This window comes from Perognathus longimembris, chromosome 15 (assembly GCF_023159225.1).
Source record: "Perognathus longimembris pacificus isolate PPM17 chromosome 15, ASM2315922v1, whole genome shotgun sequence".
In the NCBI taxonomy this organism is placed as follows: Eukaryota; Metazoa; Chordata; class Mammalia; order Rodentia; family Heteromyidae; genus Perognathus; species Perognathus longimembris.
In genome coordinates, this window is record NC_063175.1 from 47,429,244 (window position 1) to 47,450,800 (window position 21,557).

Consider the following 21,557-nt stretch of genomic DNA (forward strand, 5'->3'; position numbering starts at 1 on the left):
TCCTGCATCCAATTCTCCATGGCTGTGGAGAGATGCCTGTATGTATCTTATGAATCATCAGAATATGATGACCCCTGCTCTGAACGTTGTGTGTATCTGATTAAGGTGAATTGTGCCTCTACTGTAGCCAGAATAAGGCTAAGAGTTCTCTGTTTGTCACTATTTACACCAAAGTCTTAGTTGACCTGTGGCCCTTGGTAAGGGTTGATCTGGTGGACATCTTATTCTGAACACCCCTCCTCTTCTCGCCCCCTCTCACCCTGCTGTCAGGGATGTGTCCTCTGAGTCAGACAACAACATCCGACAGATCAACCAGGAGGCCGCGCACCGGCGCTTCCGCTCACGCAGACACATCAGTGAGGACCTAGAACCCGAGGCCTCGGAAGGTGGAGAGGGCCCTGAGGTAGGCTGCCCAGAGCACACTTCCCACGGTTCCCAGCATGCTTCTGTGTTACACTCCTCCTCTCAGCCCCATCAGGAACCAATAACAGCTAGTTGATTCCCAGCTGGCTCTTAATTCATTTAGCAAGTGCGTATGACAGCCATGTTGGAGGACAAGGGGTGGAGTTCTGGGATAGAGCACTTGCCCAACATATGCAAAGCTCTAGGTTCAGTCCCCAACACTGGGGAAAAAGGGGGGCGGGGGGCTGGGGATATAGCCTAGTGGCAAGAGTGCCTGCCTCGGATACACGAGGCCCTAGGTTTGATTCCCCAGCACCACATATACAGAAAACGGCCAGAAGCGGCGCTGTGGCTCAAGTGGCAGAGTGCTAGCCTTGAGCAAAAAAGAAGCCAGGGACAGTGCTCAGGCCCTGAGTTCAAGGCCCAGGACTGGCCAAAAAAAAGGGGGGGGGGCGGGGAGAGAGAAAAGAAAGAGAGTGAAGAGAGAGAAGGCAGAAGAAAGGAAGAAAGATGTTTAACGAAGTACATGTGGTCTTTATTATTGCAAAAAGGAATGGCATGCTTAGTAGGAAAGATACTCTCACTTTTTATTTTCCCCCAGGGTTTACCATGTCTCATTAAATGACATCAAAGTCCACACAGTTGAGCAATTGAGTGAGCCCTGTGAATTGTGGGGTCTCATTGACCAGTTTTTACAAAGCCATTTCGACAACTTAGGAGATGTTGATTAGGAAGAAAACACCAATTTAGATTGATAGAAATGTTTGTAATTTTCCCTTTAAATGACTATCATTCATTACCAAAAAAGAATATGAACTAAATGAGAAATCAGCAATAATCTTCAACTTCCATGGTATCTTGACTGCTGTTTACATCCGTTTTAGACCTTGCATTAGGAAGAAAGTCTTTCACAAAATGTTGCCGTAATCATATGCCAAAAGCAGACTCATGATGCCATAATAAATTGGCTGAAGTTATTTCACATTAAGGTTTAGTTACAGCTAACAGTGTCTGTGCTGTTTTCTGCAGTTAGAGTAAAAGAAAACCCAGTAAAAATCATTTGCAAACTCCTGAGATGTTTGTAACCAGTTCATTTGGTCGTGGATCCTGGCCCTAAGCCACTGCCGGGGGAGATGGTTACATGACAGCGACCCCACACAGCCCGGGGCCTGTCTCCTTCATGCCTGACCATCTGGCTTGCCTTGCTCCTATTACCCTCTGCTCCTCAGTATCCTCATCCGTTCACTGACACAGTGATCTTACCTTCCTCGTGATTATCCTGAAGACTGTGAACCTCATGGTACATGTTGAGTAGAGGTTAATTATAGTTCTCCTATTGCTTATTATTGAGTGCTTTGGGTGCGGGGAGGACGGAAGGATTTCCCACGTCCTAGCATTGACTTGGCTTTCTTCTTCCTTGAAAGCCTTGGGAGACCATTTCGGAGGAAGTAAACATGGCAGGGGACTCCCTCAGCCTGGCGCTGCCCCCGCCTCCAGCCTCCCCCGTGTCTCGGACCAGCCCTCAGGAGCTGTCGGAGGAGTTGAGCAGAAGGCTTCAGATCACCCCGGACTCCAATGGAGAGCAGTTCAGTTCTCTGATTGTAAGTAGTGATCTTGCATGAAAGAGAAGCCAAGCACCAGTCTCCCAGTATTGGTTACTTTAGGAGAATCCTGTGTGCCAAAGCTAGCCAAGGGTCTTCCAGCTCCCTGCTAGTTACTTCACTCAGAGAAGCATGGCTTCTAAGATTAACCCAGGAAGGTGAGGATCTTAATGATTTGGAAAGCAGTTATATACCACCAGCTCTCCTTTTAGAAATTACTATTACTTACAAAAATAACTCAAAGGAATAAATAAGATTCTATAACACTGCACATTCAGTGATCTGCAGTCACTGGCTTTAATCTTGTAGGATTTCTTTGAAAGCCAACAAAAGCTTCTAAAACCAGCATCTTCATCATGAAGGTAACATTTCATGAGAATCCAGAGCCTCTGCCCCCCCCCCCACTCCCCCCGTACTGGTCACCGGGTCCTGTTTCACAGAGGAAATGGCCCGATGTTAAGAGTGGCCTGCTCAGGGCAAGGGTGAGGTAGGAAGTGCAAGATGTCCCTAAGTCCTAGAGTACACGAGTCCTTGAGAAAAGGGGACACTGATGTCATTTGACCGTTAAAGAAGTTCTTTTCTAGATGCTTCAGATAAAGCTAAATCCCAATGAGAAGTAATGGATCAGTCATGAATAGCATTGCATTTGACAGTACCAAACTATGGAACAATCCATATAGATAACTCCTATGTGTGTGTGTACACAACAAAGGGCAAATGCAAACTAGTTTCTAAGGGTGGCAGTCTCTCCATTAAAAATGGCAACCTGAGGGGCTGGGAATGTGGCTTAGTGGTAGAGTACTCACCTAGCATGAATAAAGCCCTGGGTTCAATTCCTCAGTACCACATAAACAGAAAAAGCTGGAAGTGGTGCTGTGGCTCAAGTGGTAGAGTGTTAGCCTTGAGCCAAAGAGCCTGAGTTCAAGCCCCAGGACTAGCAAAAAAAAAAAAAAAAAAAAAAAGGCAACCTAGAACCATTCTTGTGGAGGACTACTAAATTGTCAAAGCAAAGTACAAAGTCACAAAATTGTTGCAGGTTCTTTAGTCAGGGTGTTTTTCATTTTTAAAACACTGGCTTTGGTTGTGTGAGTTGCAAGGACTGATTACTTGTTTCACCTTAAGAGCCTATGAATGTTTTTCAAAAAGAGAAATGGCACTGAAATGAAAATGTAGTACTAAATGGACAGGAAAGAAAGTACCATATATGGGATATTTGACTTGGTACCACTGTTGCTATGGAAACCACATAGGCCATGAAGCTATATATTTAAAATGTATGAAGGAAAGAATTACATCAATTGTAACAGCTATATGCTTTTAGTCAACCAAGTAAAAAAAATAATAGTAGTTTTCTCCAGTGTTGGCATTTCAAGTTATTTGTATAGGGTGCTTTGGAATGTTAGTTACTTTAGAAACATAAGACTTCTTTAAGACTCAAGGGCCACAATACATTATATATGTGTTGTTTCACCTAGAATGTCTAACGGAACCTCTTGCTGCTCAGGGTCATTCTGATGCCAACTTTTTGCTCAAGAATGACTCCACACCTTTCACTGTGCCTGCTCCCCATCACAGAGGCCTTTTTCACACATGATCTCTTGTCATTGGAAAAACGTTTAAAAAAATAGAAAATGTTTAAAAACCATACATGCTACAATCTTAGGCCATAGATAATTCTGGTAATAAGAAGAGCTTTGGCTCTAGTCACGATTCAGATCTATTCGACTGTGGGTAATCACATAGAATATGAACAAGTGAGAGAAACTATATATTACACAGGCTGTTTCATTCTTTTCTGTTTCTTGAACTGTACCAGGAAGCTAAATGTATAGAATCCTAATGTCAGAAGGAGGACGAGGTTGCTTTCTGACTTCCTCTAGATATACAGTGCAACTCATTCTTGGTCAACTGTAATAATAAATGTTGTGCCAGGAACAGATGGCATAGCCTTGTGCTCCTAGCTGCTCAGGAGGCTGAGAGCCAAGGATTGCAGTTCCAAGCCAGCCTGGGCAGAAAAGTGGTAGAGCGCCATCCTTGAACAAAAAAGCCAAGCAAAGAGCATGAGTCCTTGAGTTCAAATCCTAGCACTAGCACAAAATAATTAATAATAATAGATGTTGAGTAGCCATCTATTGCTATTGGCTACTCCTTTTTCTTCTATTCCTGTAGAGTTTGGAGTTTGTCCAGAACTGGCATTCCAAGCAGAAGATAGGTGACTGCTTTTTTTTTTTTTTTCCACCTTGTACTGGGTGGGGCTTGGACTCAGGGTCAGGGCCAATGTGCCTTAGCTTTTTCTCTCAAGGCTCTACCACTTGAGCTCCCAGCTTTTTGGTGGTTACTCGGGGAGAATAGCCTCACAAACTTTCCTGAATGGGCTGGATTTAAGCCATGATCCTCAGATCTCGGTCTCCTGAGCAGTGGCTAGGATTACAAGCATGAGCCACTGGCACCTGGCTTACTACCTTCTTAAAGCTAGTTGCAAAGCAGCTCATTGGTGCCGCAGAGTCCTGTTGCCCCTCCTTCCCGGTACTTTTGATCTCCCTGTCTTAGTTTTGCTATTGATTCAAATGACCAAAGAAAATCCTAATCGGAGCCAGGCACTGGTGCCTCAGGCCTGTGATCCCAGCTACTCAAGAGGCTGAGATCTGAGGATCACAGTTCAGAGGCAACCCAGGCAGGAAAGTCCATGAAACTTTTATCTCCAACTAACCACCAGAAAACTCAAAGTGGTAGAGCACTGGCCTTAAGCAAAATAGCTCAGGGGCAATGCCCAGGCCAACAGCAACCACCAAATCCTAGTCTGCTGAAAACACTGACACTTAAAACAAGATGACTCCCCCGAGGAATGCTCTCCTTTGCTCTGAAAAAGGTATTTCATGTAATACCTCAGAATATCCAAGAGGGATTCATTCCTGGGATTGATTTGAGAGGTGCTTATGATACCAGTGCGAGCTGTTTCTCGGAATACTCCCATTGACGCTTGCTGTCTTTCCCTTCCTGCAGCAGAGGGAACCTTCCTCAAGACTCCGGTCCTGTAGTGTCACCGATGCGGTCGCAGAGCAGGCCCACCTACCACCGGTAACCCACGCTCGTTTCCAGTCAGCAGCTGGCTCTTCAGCTTTACTCTAAGATCTAGGCTGCTGAGAAAGAGTTTTTCCTGTGCGTCACCATGTAAATGAAATGGTTGAAATTTTTCTAGCAAATTGCCACCCAAGTCTCTAAAATGCTAAGACGCTTCATGGCTTTAGTCTTGCGCCTAAATTGATGCCAATGTTGATGTCATTATTTGACTGTAACTACCTGGAATGGTAATGGATTCTTTTGACTTGCTTTGGCCCTTGCAGTTGTGGCCTAGTGAGCTGGACTGTGAAACTCATTGGTCTCTTGATCCCTTTTGAACAGGAAGAACTCTTCCAGAAAGGCAGCCCAATGGTCTTTGTCACCACCAGTGGCCTACACTTTGAATTCCACAAAGCCCCTGTGCTCTCTTTAAAGACAGCTAGCTCTGTAACAGAAGGATTGGCTATTGCTTGTTCTCTCCCTCCCATAGTGCTTCTATCTAATCAAACATAAATGCAATAGAGGGTTTGATAATAGCCAATACATTTTACAATGTATATTCCAATTGAAGGCAGACTAACATTGGTAGCCTTGGAAGATGTTTGGTGTCCATATTGCAAAGAAGAAATTTTACGTATATTTCTTTCTTCTTTTGGAAGTGACTATTGTAGGTTTTTCATAACCAAGACCTTTTAATTGCTACAAATATTTGGTTATTTTATGGCATACTTGATTACATGTGATTTTTTTTAAAGTGAGCATTTTTAGCAGGGTGTTGATGGCTCTCACTTGTAATCCTAGCTACTCTAGAGGCTGAGATCTGAGAATCACAGTTTGAAGCCAGACCCGGCTGAAGTCTGTGAGACTCTTAATCTCCAATTAATCAGAAAAAAAAAGCTAGAAATGAGTGGCTCAAGTGGTAGAGCACCAGCCTTGAGTGAAAAAGCCATGCAAGAGTGCAAGGCCTTCAGTTCAAACTCCATTACCAGCACACACACACGCACACACACGCACATACACACCACACTTAGCTTTGAAATCAATGTCTTCCTGATCATGTACATTTTTTCTTATCTTCAAAGGATATATAGATCTTAGTATTTTATGTTTCAAGAATTGAATCAGTGAATGAATGAATGTACTAGTCAAGGCAATAGATTCTGCTATGACTTAACCCTGAGTAGATTGGCTAATAGTAAGTTTACGAGCATCTTTTCTGGGATGGGTTATGGTATACCCACTCCCAAAGAAAAATAATCAACTATGATGAACTGGGGGGCTCCTCAGCCTAATGCTTCTGTGATTTTCCTTGATGAGGTAATAGCACTCTGCTCTTCTTTTCAAAATCAGTATCAATTTGTTTTGGCAAGAGCTCACTGGCCTGGAAATGGGTGCTTTCTCCTTCTTTCCCTGTTCTCTGTGATCCTGGGTCCTCTCTAATCATCAGTGTGGTCTCTCACCTGAACTCTGAGTCTGGCAGACTTAGGATCTGCTCATCTTCAGACAGTCAGACACAGCTGATTGCATTGCCATTTTTCTCTTAAAAGTTGTCTCACTGTCTTGAGGTGACCATTATTCACACAGATCAGGGGTTCAGCTTGAGCCACCTAGGGTGGCATAGGGGTACAGTGGGGACCATACTTCTCCTTGGCTGGTTATCGGGGAACTGCTTGGCCTGGTTTAAATGAGATGGATTGGGGACTGGGGAGGGGAGGTCTGATCTTATGTCACCTGCTATGACTCTGCCACTGCTGGGATTCTTGATTCATTAAGCCCTTGGGTGGTCCCCCTGAGTTGCATTCACTGATATAAATTGTCATTTAACAGCCCAGTACCCCAACTAGGAGAGCGCGTTCATCCACTGTCACGGGTGGTGAGGAATCAACGGTAATGACCCACTTTATCAGACATTAATGGCAAAAGTCTCTGGGGTGGTTAATGTTTTGATTAATGGTGACTGTGTTCTTGTAAAAATAAGGTCATCTGTTCTGCGCTAGTGAGGTATGCACAGTTCTTGTTTCATGTTCTCATTTTGGGAGTTGTTGAAAGGTACTAGGAAGGATGGAATGACTTTTTTTTTAAGTCCCATTTAATTGTATTAGAAATATTGTCAGGCTTTGACTCAATGTGTCTAATTAGACCACTTAGACTATTAGCACTGTCGTTTAGAGTAGCGTTTCCTTGTTGTTAAAATGCTGGGTCTGATAGTTTGCTTGAAAGATGATCCAAAAAGCCACAGCAGTTGCCTGAGGTGTGTGAGAGTCCTGGCTGTGCTCTCCTTTGCCATCTTCCGCACAACATTCTTTTGTTTTGGTGGTGCTGGGGTTTGAACTCGGGGCCTTGTGCTTCACTTGGTCTGCTTGTTCATAGCTGGCACTCTAGCCTTGGTTTTTTGTTGTTGTTGCCTTGCTGGTTCTTTGGGAGATGGAGTCTAGCAAACCTTTCTGCCTACGCTGGCCTCAAACTGTGATCCTCAGATCTCAGCCTCCTGAGTAGCTAGGGTAACAGGCATGAGCCACCAATGCGGCGTGGCACATTTTTTAAGAAGGGGCCAGACTTTGTGTCTGACATGGGGCTGTAGTGACTATTCTCAGCCACGGGGCCCAACCCACAGAAATACACAAACGTCGAGATAATTCCCAATGCAGGAGACATAGTAAAGATATTAAAAGGGTCTAGAATTTTTTTATTATTTGTAGTCATTACTGTGAATAATTTATAGTATTTATACATATGGATAGCTTAAATTTGACTATGTTCATCTCATTCTACTTGATCCCTAAAGTCAGCCCAACCTGTAGCTTATGTTTGAGCTGAGGAAGCTATTTGAAGAATTTTCCTTTTTGTGTCACCTGTGCTGTGTTTGTTATAACCAATTGTTACTTGTGAATAACTTTTAAGTGCAGATACAATAGCTGATTTTCTGAAGGATATTGATTGGTTTTCAGGAGTGATTTAAGTATACTGTGAGAATCTAATGCTCGGTACTTTATGAAAGAAAAAAAATTGGCAATCAAATAACAACACAGTGTAGAGTACTGAGATGCTGGAGTTTATGTAAGACTCATATATTGGAAATACCAGGCTTGGCATCCAGGAAAATTCAAAGGAATTCTTCATGAACCATCTTATTTCCTGCAGTGCCACGGGAGTAAGCAAGCTACAGAACAGACCACTCATTTCATCAGATGGTTTTAGGGTGGGTTTTTTTTTTATGCCCCTGAACATCTCTTTCTATATCATCCATTTTTACGTTTAATTGACCTTGCAACATGCTTGAAGTCTTGTAGTGGCTAATGTTAGCAATTGACCAAATAAACCAATTGCTCTAATGCCAAGCTCCAGGCTGAGTCGCCTGTCTGGACACAGTTACCCATCTCAATGGGATCCCAAGTAGCTCTGGAGATTATTCTTTTCTTGCCTTCTTGTCTGTACTTTCTACCCTCCATCAACGAATTAAAATGTGGGTTTGGTTTGCCTTTGGTTTTACCCACTGTTACACTTAGGTAGGTTTCCCTCTCCCAACCACCCCTGTCCTCACTATTCTAGACTTACTCTTTTCTATTCTGTCTGTTAGCATGGCTTTTCCCTCTCACCTCATCTCCTACTTCTCTATTCCCCATACCCCTGCACCAAATATACCCTGTGATCAATCATCTCACTTCTCACCTGTGCCTTCCCAAACATGCTGTTTTATTTTGTTTTAGGGAGGAAAAAAACATGGTGTATGAATAATGCTGAGCACATCAATTTTGTTGAGGGTCTTTCTTCTTTGGACCTGTTACTAATGGGTTAATTTTCAGGGATGCAAATGCACCACAATTCCCCATACTGAAGAACATTTAGGCACTATGCACTGTGTCGTTGTAACAATTCTGGCACATCTCTCTTTCCATATACTGGGTTTTTTTTTTTAATTTGTTTATTTTTTTAAAATAAGAATTAGGTTCTGATTCTTACTTGTGGAACCATAGCCTATGATTCCTGCAAGTAAATACACAGGGGTTTGACTTTCTGATGAGCTGAGCCAGAGTTCTCCCTTTGAGATAGAAGAAGAGCGGGGCCTAGTCCTTTAATCCACCCTGGACAGATTCTAAAAATAAAAGGCACTCCTGTGTCCGAGTTTGAGCAAGTCTTAAGGACTCCATGCACAGTGTGAAGAGTAGTTACTTCACAAAGGCATGTTGGCAGCTTTCTCAGTTTAAACACACTGGGATAATTCATTTTAATTAAAGAAGTTGCAGTTGTAAGGAGTTGTGAAGTGGTAGTTAATGCCCGGTTGGCATCCTGAAAGACAGTTACATATTTGGTCTATAGCTTAAAAAGTAATAAACTGTTAAATTAAGCTAATCAACAGGTATTGTTTGTTTGGGGAGTACCTAATTCATTTTGTTTTTGTTTGCCAGTCCTGGGGCTTAGACTCTGGGCCTGGGTTCTGTCCCTGAGCTCCTTTTGCTCAAGGCTAGCACTCTACCACTTGAGCCACAGTGCCACTTCTGGCTTTTTCTGTGATTAATTGGAGATAAGAGTCTCATAGAGTTCCCTGCCTGGGCTGGCTTCGAACTCAAATCTCAGCCCCAGAAGTAGCTATGATTATAGGTACCAGGCACCAGCGCCCAGCTAATTTGTTTCTGTAGGTGGTCTGGAGTATGTTGTCATGCACATAGCAAGCATTAGAAGTCTGCTTTGGCCCCGAGACTGGGCCTTTGCCACAGACGTGCCTGTAGAAGCCAAGTTCCACCCCTCCCTCACCCTGTGCACTGGGCAGCGGTGTTATGAGTCTCAGTACAAAGTGTTCTCTGTGCTCATTTGGAGAGGATGCTCTAAAGAAACGTTAACAACACCATCTTACATAAATGCAATGACATCATAGGTTGCCTGTTCAATCCCCAATAGAAGGGAGAATGCACGTTTTAATTAAATTCAGTGTTCTCTCTGCTAGCTTCCTAATACTCCATAAACTGATTATCAGTCTTGTTAGCTGCGGATCTGTGAATGTAAAAATTCATACCACTGACAGTTCAGTTTGAGATGATCTGTGACCCATCCAAGTTTCTTGAGTTTATTGGTTACCTAACAAATATCCTTTCTAGGAATGGTAGAGCAATAAAATAGATAAAAACTCAGTTACCAGAACTGAGTTTGCTCAGAGCAAGTCAAATTGCCTCTCAAAAATAAATCTCATGAAGAAGAGAGAAAAACAGCAAGTTCCATTTAATATTCCATATAGTCAAATAATTTTTTTTCTATCCTATCAGCACAGTAAATCAAAATGTAGTAGTAGCTGGGCTTGAGATATGGCTCAAATGTTAGAGCACTTGCCTACCAATCTCTAGGTCCTAGGTTCAAACCCCAGTCCCACACACATAAAAACAGATAATAAAGACCAGGGAGGCTGGGAATGTGGCTTAGTGGTAGAGTACTTGCCTAGCATCTATTGAAGCCCTGGGTTCGATTCCTCAGTATCACATAATTATTTTTTTTAAGTAATGTTTCTAAAAAAATGTAGTAGCAGATACATTGCCAAAAGTACTGATCGGCTGCCAACTGAGATTATAACTTGGATTATAAACCCATCGGAATCAGTGCTCAGCAAGCCCAGGTGAAAGTAGTGTGGAGGTAGCATTTTGATTCTGCCATCATCTGCCTGTCCTTAATGGTCATGAAAGAAGTGAGTCCTTGAGTTGATGGTTTTTCTTTTATCTTTTTTTGTTTCTTTCTTTTTTTTTTCCTACTTATTGTCAAAGTGATCTACAGAGAGGTTATACAGTTTCATAGGTTAGGCCTTGGGTACATTTCTTGTACTGTTTGTTACCTCCTCCCTCATTCCCCCCCTTCCCCTCTCCCCCCATGAGTTGTTCAGTTGGTTTACACCAAATGGTTTTGCAGAGTTGATGGTTTCTCTGCTCTTGTTGAGTCTTCATACCTGAATCCAGGGTGGTGAATGGCCAATATTGGAATCATCTTATGGTCCCTTTAGACCCGTCTAGGAAAATGTGGAAGAAGTAGTAGTTGTTCTATTTTTAGCAGGAAAGTTTCTTACACCTAGCCTTGGCTTGGCTTGGTCAACATAGCTTAGAAATAACCATTGGCTCAACTGCTTCCCAATTCCTTGGGAAGTTCCCATTTTCTCTGGCGTGGGCCATGAGCATAGGGAGCAGGGCTGGAGATTCTGCAGGCGCAGTTCTGGACACTTCCAGCATGCTTGTTCACGCTGTCCCTAACTCCGGGTCTGGAGTGGCGCTGTCCTTCTTCAGCACAGCTCACAGACAGTAGTGAACAGAGGAGATGGGGCAAGGATAGGAAGAAGTTCTGTTAAGAGGAGAGTTATGCCATCCACCCAATTCTAAGAAGCCATACCTGGGGGGTCGAGGGAAGACCCCAATGGGGAAGGCAGCCCCTAAAGCAGTAGTGTCCTGACTGAAGAGGCCATTCCTCCAGAAGTCTCCCTTTTACCTCCTAGCAGGACCCCTGGGGGCCTGGCGCTCATCTTCTTGCTGAGCCTCTACCAGTTCCCAGGTGCCAGTGGTAGATGTCAGCCTTCCTGGGCCATTTCTCACCTCTGATGTCCTGTCACGTGCTGAGTCACCACACACCCGCTCTTGTCCAGAATTTCTCCAGCCACATAGCATTTCTTAGACTGTTTCTTATAAGGGAAAGTCTCGACTGTCTCTTGTGGTCCTCTCTTCCCTACCCGAACAGACTCACTCTCTACTGGACATGTCCCTAAACCCAGTCACTGCCCATAGTTTGTTCACCCTCTTCAAGGGATACACTCCATGTGAATGGACTGGCCCAGCCTCCAGTATGAAGCTTCTTGGGATTCCTCCATCACATATGGCCAGAGGTCTTCTGAGCTGGGGTGTGCAGATGGCTGGTGGCCCTTGGGTTACCATGCCACTAGGGGAGAGTGACATCCAAGAGGAAGGCCTCTTTGGGGGCTTTTATTATTGGCAGTTGTGTTTAAGGCCTCGGCTGATGGCTAAGCTGAGGATTGATGGGAAAGAGCGTTCCTGGTTTACGCAGGTGCCTCACGCACCTCTGTGGATAGTAGTATTGAACTGCTTGAACTACCACCAGCCATACAGAGTTTGATGGTGAACTTGCATGATTAGAACAAGTTACCATATTTTTCTTTTTACTTACGGTCACCTTAGCAATGACTTCTCAGACCTCAGAGTTGGAGAACTGAGTCTCTAAAAAAGTGGATTCCCCCAGCTGTTGGGGGTTCGTTCATCTTATAGTAGAGTTGAGGCTTCCCTTAGAAGCTTCATTCTGTCTTCCAGAATTATATTTTTCTGTACAAATAGAATTAACTTGCCTTGTCCAGAAAATTTAATTATCTGGGTTTGTGTTACTTTACTAAGCTAATCAGAAAAACAAATGCTAGTTGTTAAATAATGATTTCTTGCACAAACAGCCATCAGTGGCCTATGTACATACCACGCCGGGCCTACCTTCAGGCTGGGAAGAAAGAAAAGATGCTAAGGGACGCACATACTATGTCAATCATAACAATCGAACCACAACTTGGACTCGACCAATCATGCAGGTATGAAGACCACCATCCAACCTAAAATCACAGGTCATTGCAGCTGAGATTCCCTTGACCTTCATTCTATTCCCAGTGTTAATGTGCTGTTCCGAAGGACTTGTGCCTCAAAAAGAATCTCACGAACATTGGGCACTGGTGGCTCACGCCTGTAATCCTAGCTGCTCAGGAGTCTGGGATCTGAGGATCACAGTCCAAAGTCAGCCCTGACAGGGAAGTCCATGAGACTCCGTCCAGTTAACCTCCAGAAAACCAGAAGTGGCGCTGTGGTTCAAAGTGGTAGAGTGCTAGCCTTGAGCAAAAAGAAGCTCGGGGACAGTGCCTAGGCCCTGAGTTCAAGCCCCATGACTTATCAAATTAAAAAAAAAAAAAGAAAAAGAACAGAAGTCATGCCTTACTTTAATATTTGCCCAAAGATGACTTTGGTCTGTCCTTACATGTGTTTAACTTTTAGTGTCACATGAAAAGTAGCTTCAAAGTAAAGGCCTCTTACAGTATGCAGGTTCCCTTCCCACCTTTTCCCTAAGGCTAGTTTTTATACAGGCCAATGACTCATATTTAAACCCTCCCCCCTTGAATGTGTTTCCCTATCCTTTCCCCATAATTAGGTTTAATTACTTCCTCCATGCTTTAAATAGGCGAGACCTCTTATTACTGCCGTGTATTGTTTGGGTTCACACTTCCTAATGACACACAGGGATGTCCTCATCCGAAGCTAACTTGTTTTTGCCTCCACACTAGCTTGCAGAAGATGGTGCCTCCGGATCAACCACAAACAGTAGCAACCACCTAATCGAGCCTCAGATCCGCCGGCCTCGTAGTCTCAGTTCGCCAACAGTAACCTTATCTGCCCCACTGGAGGTGAGAAGGCTACCTCATCTAACTGGGGTCACCTCTGTCCTGTGGCTTCTCCTCATTCTCTCTTCTCTGTCACGCAGGCTTCCGTTGGGCAGCCCCTGCCTCTGACCAGTTGTGTGTTGGTGGCGGAGGTGTTCTGCGCACTTCTCCACGCTTCTCTGTCTCACCCGGTTAACATCTTGGACTTTCACACGCCCTCATTCTCATTGGCTGTGACTGGTGCTGGCTCTAGGCACTCTCTCTTCAGAACTTTTCCCATTCTTATTGTGTTCTGCTCCTTATTGCCTGTTACCTCATTCAAATTGCATAATAACTCAAATACCAATGCTTCTATTGAGTTTTTAAAACACAGCTGTTGCTTTGATCCTTTTTTTTTTTTTTGGTGTTGTCGTTGCTTTTGATTTTCTTTGACTGTAGGATCTTCATTGTATGGGCATACATGTTTCTGATGCCTGTTTGTATCTCTGAACCATTTCTGGGCATTTACTTGTGCTCTCCTGTTGGTGTTGTTTTAGTGCCATCTCTATGAACGTCACAAATGTCAGAGTTAGAAAAGCCAATGAGCAAATGTTTGAGGTTCTGAACTTGAATGTGCCTGGGAGATGGCTATGGGCTTCTCCTTGCGCTGGGCCAAGCTGCTTCTCAGTGGGACTGGGTGATAGCTCTTCTAGACACCCATGTAAATGTGGTGGGTAACAACCGTGTCATTCTGTGGATGCAAGGGGGGGCGGGGCAGGGAAGGGGGCCAGTGCTCAGAAACTTGCCAATCTGTTCTTCATTAGATTGTGCGCTCACTGAGAGCGAGGGCACACCTTTCTCCATTCAGAATATACAGAATTCCTAGTGTACAGTGATATTTGGGGGTCTATACCAAGTGGCTTACCAAAGAAAGGTGATCATAACTACCTAATATTGTTGTGCATTTAACCAACAAAAGAATGTAAAGTTAGGTGGATAGCAACATCAATGAATGACCAAGCAGGGTTTTTTTTTAGGAGCCTCCAAGGAGGAGCAGGCTACGGTACCCAGGTACATTTTGGCACATTGGAAATAACACATGGTAAAGAGTTCTAATGCTCATTATTATTCCTTAGGGTGCCAAGGACTCACCCATACGTCGGGCTGTGAAAGATACCCTTTCCAATCCACAGTCCCCTCAGCCATCACCTTACAACTCCCCCAAACCACAACACAAAGTCACACAGAGCTTCCTGCCACCCGGCTGGGAAATGAGGATAGCTCCAAATGGCCGGCCCTTCTTCATTGACCATAACACAAAGACTACGACCTGGGTAAGGCTGCTGTTTTTATTTCACCAGGAGACCTGCTGTTAATTCCTTTCTTTCCTGACTCAGTCTTAGTGGTTGTACAGGAGTTATGTCATCAACTCTCATGCATGGCCCGGGGCCGGGGGTGGGGGGGAGGCTGGGAGGTAGGGGGGTAAGGAATTGTGTCCTTATCTGTGTCTGTGCCACACAGCTGGACTGGTGAGTGTAGTGGCTGTGGGCTTAGCCACGTGATCACCAGTGCCATGTCGACATACCTTTCCTCAGCCCTGCTGGGAAGCTGTTCTCACACCCCACCACCATTGGGGGAAGGGGTAGGATTTTGCAGTGACCGCATCCCATCTCAAGCTATTGAAATCCAGTGTTTTTTTCTCTGTCAGTTTCTTTTTGCATCTCTGTTGACATTTTTCCTTGCCCACATGTCATTTGTCACTTTAGTGTTTAGTGTTCGTGTCAGATTCATGGTTTGTATCTCTATTCTACATTTTATTCCTTTATTTGTGGTTGCGGGTTAGATATGCTGAGTGACTTTGCCGATCATTCTTTTGAATCAACCTTTGGTCCAAACCGATTTTTCTTGTCATACTGCTCTTTCACAAGCTCCTAAATCATATGTGGTCATACACGTGTGTGCTGTTTTAACTTAGGCAACCTGAGACTAAACAACAGTGAATGCCTCTCTCTCTATTCCTCCGCCATTTCTCTTCTTTTTCTTTCTTTTTTTGGTTAGCTGAAGCAGTGATAGATGTTTCAAAGTAGCATAGAGTTCTTGTAAAAGTCAGCTGGTATTTTCCTTCGGTGTGATCTCTAGAACTGTAATGCAGCTGGGGTGGGTTGTCTTTATTCCTGACTCATTTTGATGCTGCAAGAGCTTTGTTTGGCTTCCTGTCCCTGGCACCCTCCTCTGATTGTCTGGGTAGAATTACCTCTGGGATTAACTTTGACCTTCCATCCTTTGTGCTGCTTGCCTAGAGCTGGGGTTGTGTGGAAGAGTGCTTGAGTTCAGGAGATTGTCGCTTACCCAGGCTCTCAGGTCTTGGATAAACAATGGACACGTACTTTGAATTCCTGTCTCTGGTGATGGACAGAGAGTATGTCCAGTTCATGGAACTGCAGTATTCGGCTAAGGAAAATGTTTCAACCAAGGTGACCTAAACTGCTCTTTACACTTGGTCCCTGGTGTGATGTTATTCCAATCCCTTGAGAATGCGTCTAGAGGACCGTCCACTCCCTAAAGTCCTATGAAACGCTGTGTAGCCTGTCCCCATCAGACATTCTTGGCACCAGGGGCAGCCGTGTGCCTTCCAGTGGGGGATGTTTAATGTCCTTGGCTCCTACCCTTGGATGCTAATCGCTGCCATCACCTGCCCCAACACACGGAAGATCAAAACTGCCCCTGCACATTTGCAGACACCCTTCCCTGCAAACTGCACCCAGAGTTCTTATTCAGCAGTAAAGGAATCGACTTACCTGCCAACAGCACTTACCATTGGGATCTGATGACACTCATTTGGTAAACTGATAACTACTTCTAAGGCACATAATGACATGGAGTGGTTTGTTTGATTCACCTTTCAGTCTGGAGATAGTATTACAGGTTTGTGGGCCAGCTGAGAATAAAAGAGACCAGGCAACTCTTTGGGAAAGAAAGCAATAGAACTTGGTTTTAGGTCTTTTTTTCTTTTTTTACATTAACTCACCCCTCCTTCATCCTGTAGTTCTCCTGAAGATCCAAAATCTCAGGCAAGAAACCAGAGAGAGTTCCAGAAATAGGAGGTAAATAGTACAAAAGTCAGTGGATTAGTGCATGGAGCCACCGTGGCTTGCCAACATAAGCTATGATTTTAGTAATGCGAACGAGCTTAGTAATCAAATCCCCTAACATTTTCACGGCCTTTCACACCACAACTGCAGTGTAATTGCAGCTGGGCAGGTTATGTTTTAAATAGCACCAGCTTATATTTATTGCTGGCATCACTGCTGAATAAAAAAATCCAGTTTTCATTTCCATTTGCCTCTTTTTACTCAGATACTTGTTGACCAATTTACTCAAATTTTTCATTTATCCAAACCCCTCCCCATTTTTTTCTGCTGCCTCTGCTGAAAATCTTTTAATTCAACAAGCTAGAGGCCCCCCTTTTTTTATTTTTTAAAAATTTTTTTTTAATTCTTATCCTCCAAAGTAGCTAGGATTACAGGTATGAGCCACTGGCACCTGGCAAAGGTAATTGTGTGTGTGGGTAATTGGAGATAAGAGTCTCCTAGACTTTCCAGCCCTGAATGACTTCGAACCTTGGTCCTCAGATCCCAGCTTCCTGAGTAGAATTATAGGTGTGAACCACTAGACCCCAGAGAAGCCTATTTACAAGGTCCATTTGCATAAATGAAGGCAGCATGCCAAGAGTCTGTTTGGAATTAAAGCCTGACTGCATCAAAGAAAAAACAACACATGCAAGCCAAACAGGAAAGGATGGCTTTGTTCCCGCCTGGGTCAGACAGCATGGCAGGCATGCATCCCAGGTGGTCCTGCAGGGAGTCTAAGAGGCTGGCCTTGCCTCTCCCACCCCCTCGCTAAGGGGACATCTCAAAAGTGTGGGTGTCCTAGTGGATCTGTGCTTTCCACAGGACGATGTAGCAGCCTATTTTTGTAAACAACAAAGATTACACCTTAGTTAAGTTATAGTTGTGTTTGCTCCCCAAGTTCAAACTAATATAACTGATTATAGTCTAGGCATGATTGCCAGTCTCTTCCAGGATGGAAAGAGGAAGGGGAAAAAAGAAAAGCACAGTTTTCCTTAAACCAGACAGAATCTCCATAACTTACATTTTTTAATTAGGAAACCCTTCTCTCAAATTAGATAGCTGATGTACACTAAGGAAAAAAAGAGAATCAGGTGTTTCAACATACCTGATTCATTTATATTCCTGTCATCCAACCTCATTAGTACTCCAGATACCGGCATCCCTGAAGTTGTCTGTAAGTACTATCAGGCCTCGGCTGCCAGGTCACCTTGCCTGTCAGGTATGGAGGGGGTTCAAGGGGCTCAGCCGGAGAGCTGCTGAGCCTTCAGAGCTGCCCTAATGGCAGCTGAAGCCACTGTTCTGAGTATTACTCGTATGATGAAATAATAGTCTGCATCTGTGAAGAGTGAGTTTTCACACAAGGCCACTTTAGCCAACCTGTGAGCTGAGTTAGTACTTCTTCCTCTACTGCATTCTCCATGTACTTAGCATTTTCCTTTTGTCTCAGCTTCTCTCTCTCTCTCTCTCTGTTTCTCTCTGTTTCTCTCTCTTTGCCTCTCTGACTGTCTCTCAGCAGCTTTTTGCCAAAGATCTGATTGTCTTGCACTATTGGTGAAGTGTGATTCCCAAGATTAGTCTTGCCTCCTTTTGTAGCTTTCTAGAAGATTCTGTAGAGAGTGGCATGGTCATTGGCTATATGTTCCAAGTGCCCTGGAAATAGCACTGAGTGTAGCTTTTGTAGAGTTAGTGTTTTAATTTTTTCCCCATTCTCAGTTCACCAGTTGCAAACGTTCACAGCTCATCAGCTTCTTGGGCCTTTGAAAAATCCTTTTTCTGCGTAACATATCCATTTACTCTGTAAGTGTTCTGATAAGCCGCAGAATACTGATTTCACTTTAACTAATTTTTTTTAAATACATCCGATTCACTGTCAGCATTCATCACCAACTGCTAAGATTTTATTTTTAATTTTTGTTATAACTATTATAAAATAAAGATTGATTTGGGTTTTTGTGCTCTTCCCTGATTTTTTCCAATTCCTCAAAATATATACTTTGTTACAATCTGTGGTTTCTCTTGTTGACTCAGAAACTGTTGAAAAAGAAAACCTTTCAGGGGCTGGGAATATGGCCTAGTGGCAAGAGTGCTTGCCTCCTATACATGAGGCCCTGGGTTCGATTCCTCAACACCACATATACAGAAAATGGCCAGGAGTGGCGCTGTGGCTCAAGTGGCAGAGTGCTAGCCTTGAGCAAAAAAGAAGCCAGGGACAGTGATTAGGCCCTGAGTTCACCGCCTAGGACTGGCCAAAAAAAGAAAAAAAGAAAAGAAAACCTTTCAGTATTTTGACAGCAGCAAAGTGCTAATAGAATTGCCGGAAGCTAGAGTTACACTCAAGGGTTTGCCTTTTCACTTTGGGCTGATGATATATTATTCCAGTTGACCATGTATGATTCTGAACTTTTCTTATTTGCAGAATTTCTGACTGACATATTTTAAAGGCATGGCTTATTCAGGTTGCGTTACATGGCAGTCAGCTCTGGGATATAACCTTTAGTCAGTTCTCATTCTCATTGACAGCATTCTCATTTAAAGACATAGACTATGTTCTCGACTTCTAAGGAAGGATGTTGCACCATTGTATGTCTGATGGTGCTCTGTAAAATTATAAAGCATGGCCCAGGATGTCAGCGAACCATATTTCCCTTTTGATATTTTCCTGTAGTATCTTAAGAAAAACTTCGTGCAAACTTTAAGACATACATGAGAGGAAGTGGAACTGTGGCTCAAAGTGGTAGAGCATTAGCCTTGAGCAAAAGAGCTCAGGGACAGGGCCCAGGCCCTGAGTTCAAACCCCACAACTGACCACAAAAGAAAAGGCATACATGAGAAGTTCCTCTGTAGAACTTGGTCAGGAACCTCGGTAATGTTCGTAGTCTACGGAGTGGTGTCACATCACTTGGCAGTCAGGAAAATCAGGAGTCTCTGCTTAGTGTCCCAACACTGATGGAAGGTATCTGGATCCATGGGGGACATTTATGAACATGGCACCCCTCACCCTCTCTGGAGTAGAACACATCATCTTCCATCCTGGTTTCCATGGTAAAAATCATTGCTAACCCTGGCGAAACCATTAATCCCTCATTTCAATGTCCTTACCCTTCTCATCACATCAAGCACAAGGAAGGAAGGTAGACTCTTACCTGAGAGATGGAGGAGCCACACATTGGGAGCCTCCCAGTGTTCCACGCGTAAACACCCTGGGTGCTTCCGAACCTGGAACTTGGAAGACAGTAGGAGCCAAAGAGCGCACACAGGGCCCCTCTTGATATCTCTTGCCTTTTATATTTTTCTTACAGGAAGATCCACGCCTGAAATTTCCAGTACATATGCGGTCAAAAGCATCTTTAAACCCCAATGACCTTGGCCCCCTTCCTGTGAGTACACCAAAGACATGTGGCACAGTCTGAAAATGTCCAATGCTCAGGGAGAATCCTGCAAGTCTCCTTCTCCTGGGGTCTCATTGCTTTGAGTTTCTTAATAGCATTGAATATTTGGTGGTGTTTTACTAATATAGCGTATGTGATGCCAGGACTTGCAAAAGCAATTTCCCAATTGGTCACCGCCCCCCCCCCCCCCCCCCCCGGTCCTAGAAGGTAGACTTTGAGCAAGAGCAGGCGAATGGCACTCATTTCAGGTGAGCATTTAAGCAGTACACACTTACATGCCTTAGCAACCTCTGAGTTCCTGTATAGTGCTGATTGAATCATAGGAACAAAGATAACAAAAACAGTGAGGGGAAAAAGGCATAAATAATCATAGGGACTTACTCTAAATCATTTGATCTATGTTTCAAGTTTATTTTCTCCCTTATTGGTGATTAGGGTTTTTGCTGGTGATGGTGTTGTTTCCCTTTTTTGAGGGGGGTGGGGTCAGTGCTCTTTGATCCAGATTAAGTTTAGGATGAAATCTTTGCGATGTGTCACCATCAAGAGCCCCTAATAAAACTTGGTCAGAACTTGGTCTTAAACTATCTTAAATGAGAATTTTGTTGTTATTTTTCCAAACATGAAAAAAGGATTTGTTGCCTGCTAGATGGTATATTGTGGCAAAATTTGAGACTCTAATTGTTAGGATTCAATCATCATTCATTAGATTACACAAATAGCCCTCACTATTCATTGGTCTCTGGATTCAGATGGGAATAAGTTGGAAAGTAAAAGAAAGCATGTTCTTTCATTTTGTTTTTGTCTTTCCTCTGAATATATTTTATTCCCAAGTTTCAGATAAGAAATAAAGCAAGGAAAGATCATGAGGACATACTTACTGTATCTTAAAAGTTGTCCAAGTCTCCGGGCACTGGCTCACTCCTATAATCCTAGCTTCTCAGGAGGCTGAGATCTGAGGATCACAGTTCAAAGCCAGCTCGAGCAATTAACCACCAGAAAACCAGTGGCACTGTGGCTTAAGTGGTAAAGCTCTAGCCTTGAGCTGAAGAGCTCAGGGACAGCTCCCAGACCCAGAGTTCAAGCCCCATGAATGACAAAAAAAAAAAAAAAAAAAGTCGTCCAACTCTTTTAGTTCCTGAGTCAGCGTAGTGACTGTTTGCAGGGGAGAGCAGAGCGCTGTGTTCTTCAACAACTTACTCACATAAGTAAATTTGCCATGAGTAATGTGATCGAGCCGCTTCAATGAGCACACTTGACTCTTCCATGGTCTAAGGTTTTGACATGGAGCCCATTTCCTGTCCTTCATGTGGCAAGTGCTCTCTGCATTGTGTTTCTCTATTACTTAGGTATTGTTACCTTCAAATATTTGTTGTTTAGTTTGTTCTCTGTGTAACAATGTTTCCTACAAGTAAAGAGTGAGAAAGAGACCAAAGGAGCTGCTAAATTGATGTCATATTCTCTCTCTCTCCCGCCCTCCCATGGACATTAGCCTGGTTGGGAAGAACGAATTCACTTGGATGGCCGGACATTCTACATTGATCATAGTAAGTAGGCCTGCTGTGGAAACACCACGGCTGTGGGGTGCTGAAGGGAGGAGGGTCGTTCA

The 21,557-nt window shown here is 43.8% G+C and overlaps 1 protein-coding gene across 6 annotated transcripts in view; it reads left to right on the forward strand.

Annotated features, from left to right (window-relative positions):
• Positions 1-21,557, forward strand: part of Nedd4l (NEDD4 like E3 ubiquitin protein ligase) — a 283,441-nt gene that overhangs the window by 228,202 nt on the left and 33,682 nt on the right. For 4 of the 6 annotated variants that reach the window (XM_048363771.1, XM_048363774.1, XM_048363769.1 and 1 more), the window contains 9 exons: positions 271-403; positions 1,827-2,003; positions 5,007-5,081; positions 6,891-6,950; positions 12,484-12,615; positions 13,357-13,476; positions 14,568-14,765; positions 19,862-19,939; positions 21,441-21,495. In XM_048363771.1, coding sequence (XP_048219728.1) covers positions 271-403; positions 1,827-2,003; positions 5,007-5,081; positions 6,891-6,950; positions 12,484-12,615; positions 13,357-13,476; positions 14,568-14,765; positions 19,862-19,939; positions 21,441-21,495 — 1,028 coding nt within the window. The remainder of the gene's footprint in view (positions 1-270; positions 404-1,826; positions 2,004-5,006; positions 5,082-6,890; positions 6,951-12,483; positions 12,616-13,356; positions 13,477-14,567; positions 14,766-19,861; positions 19,940-21,440; positions 21,496-21,557) is intronic. The other 2 variants (XM_048363772.1, XM_048363770.1) reach the window with 1 other exon arrangement.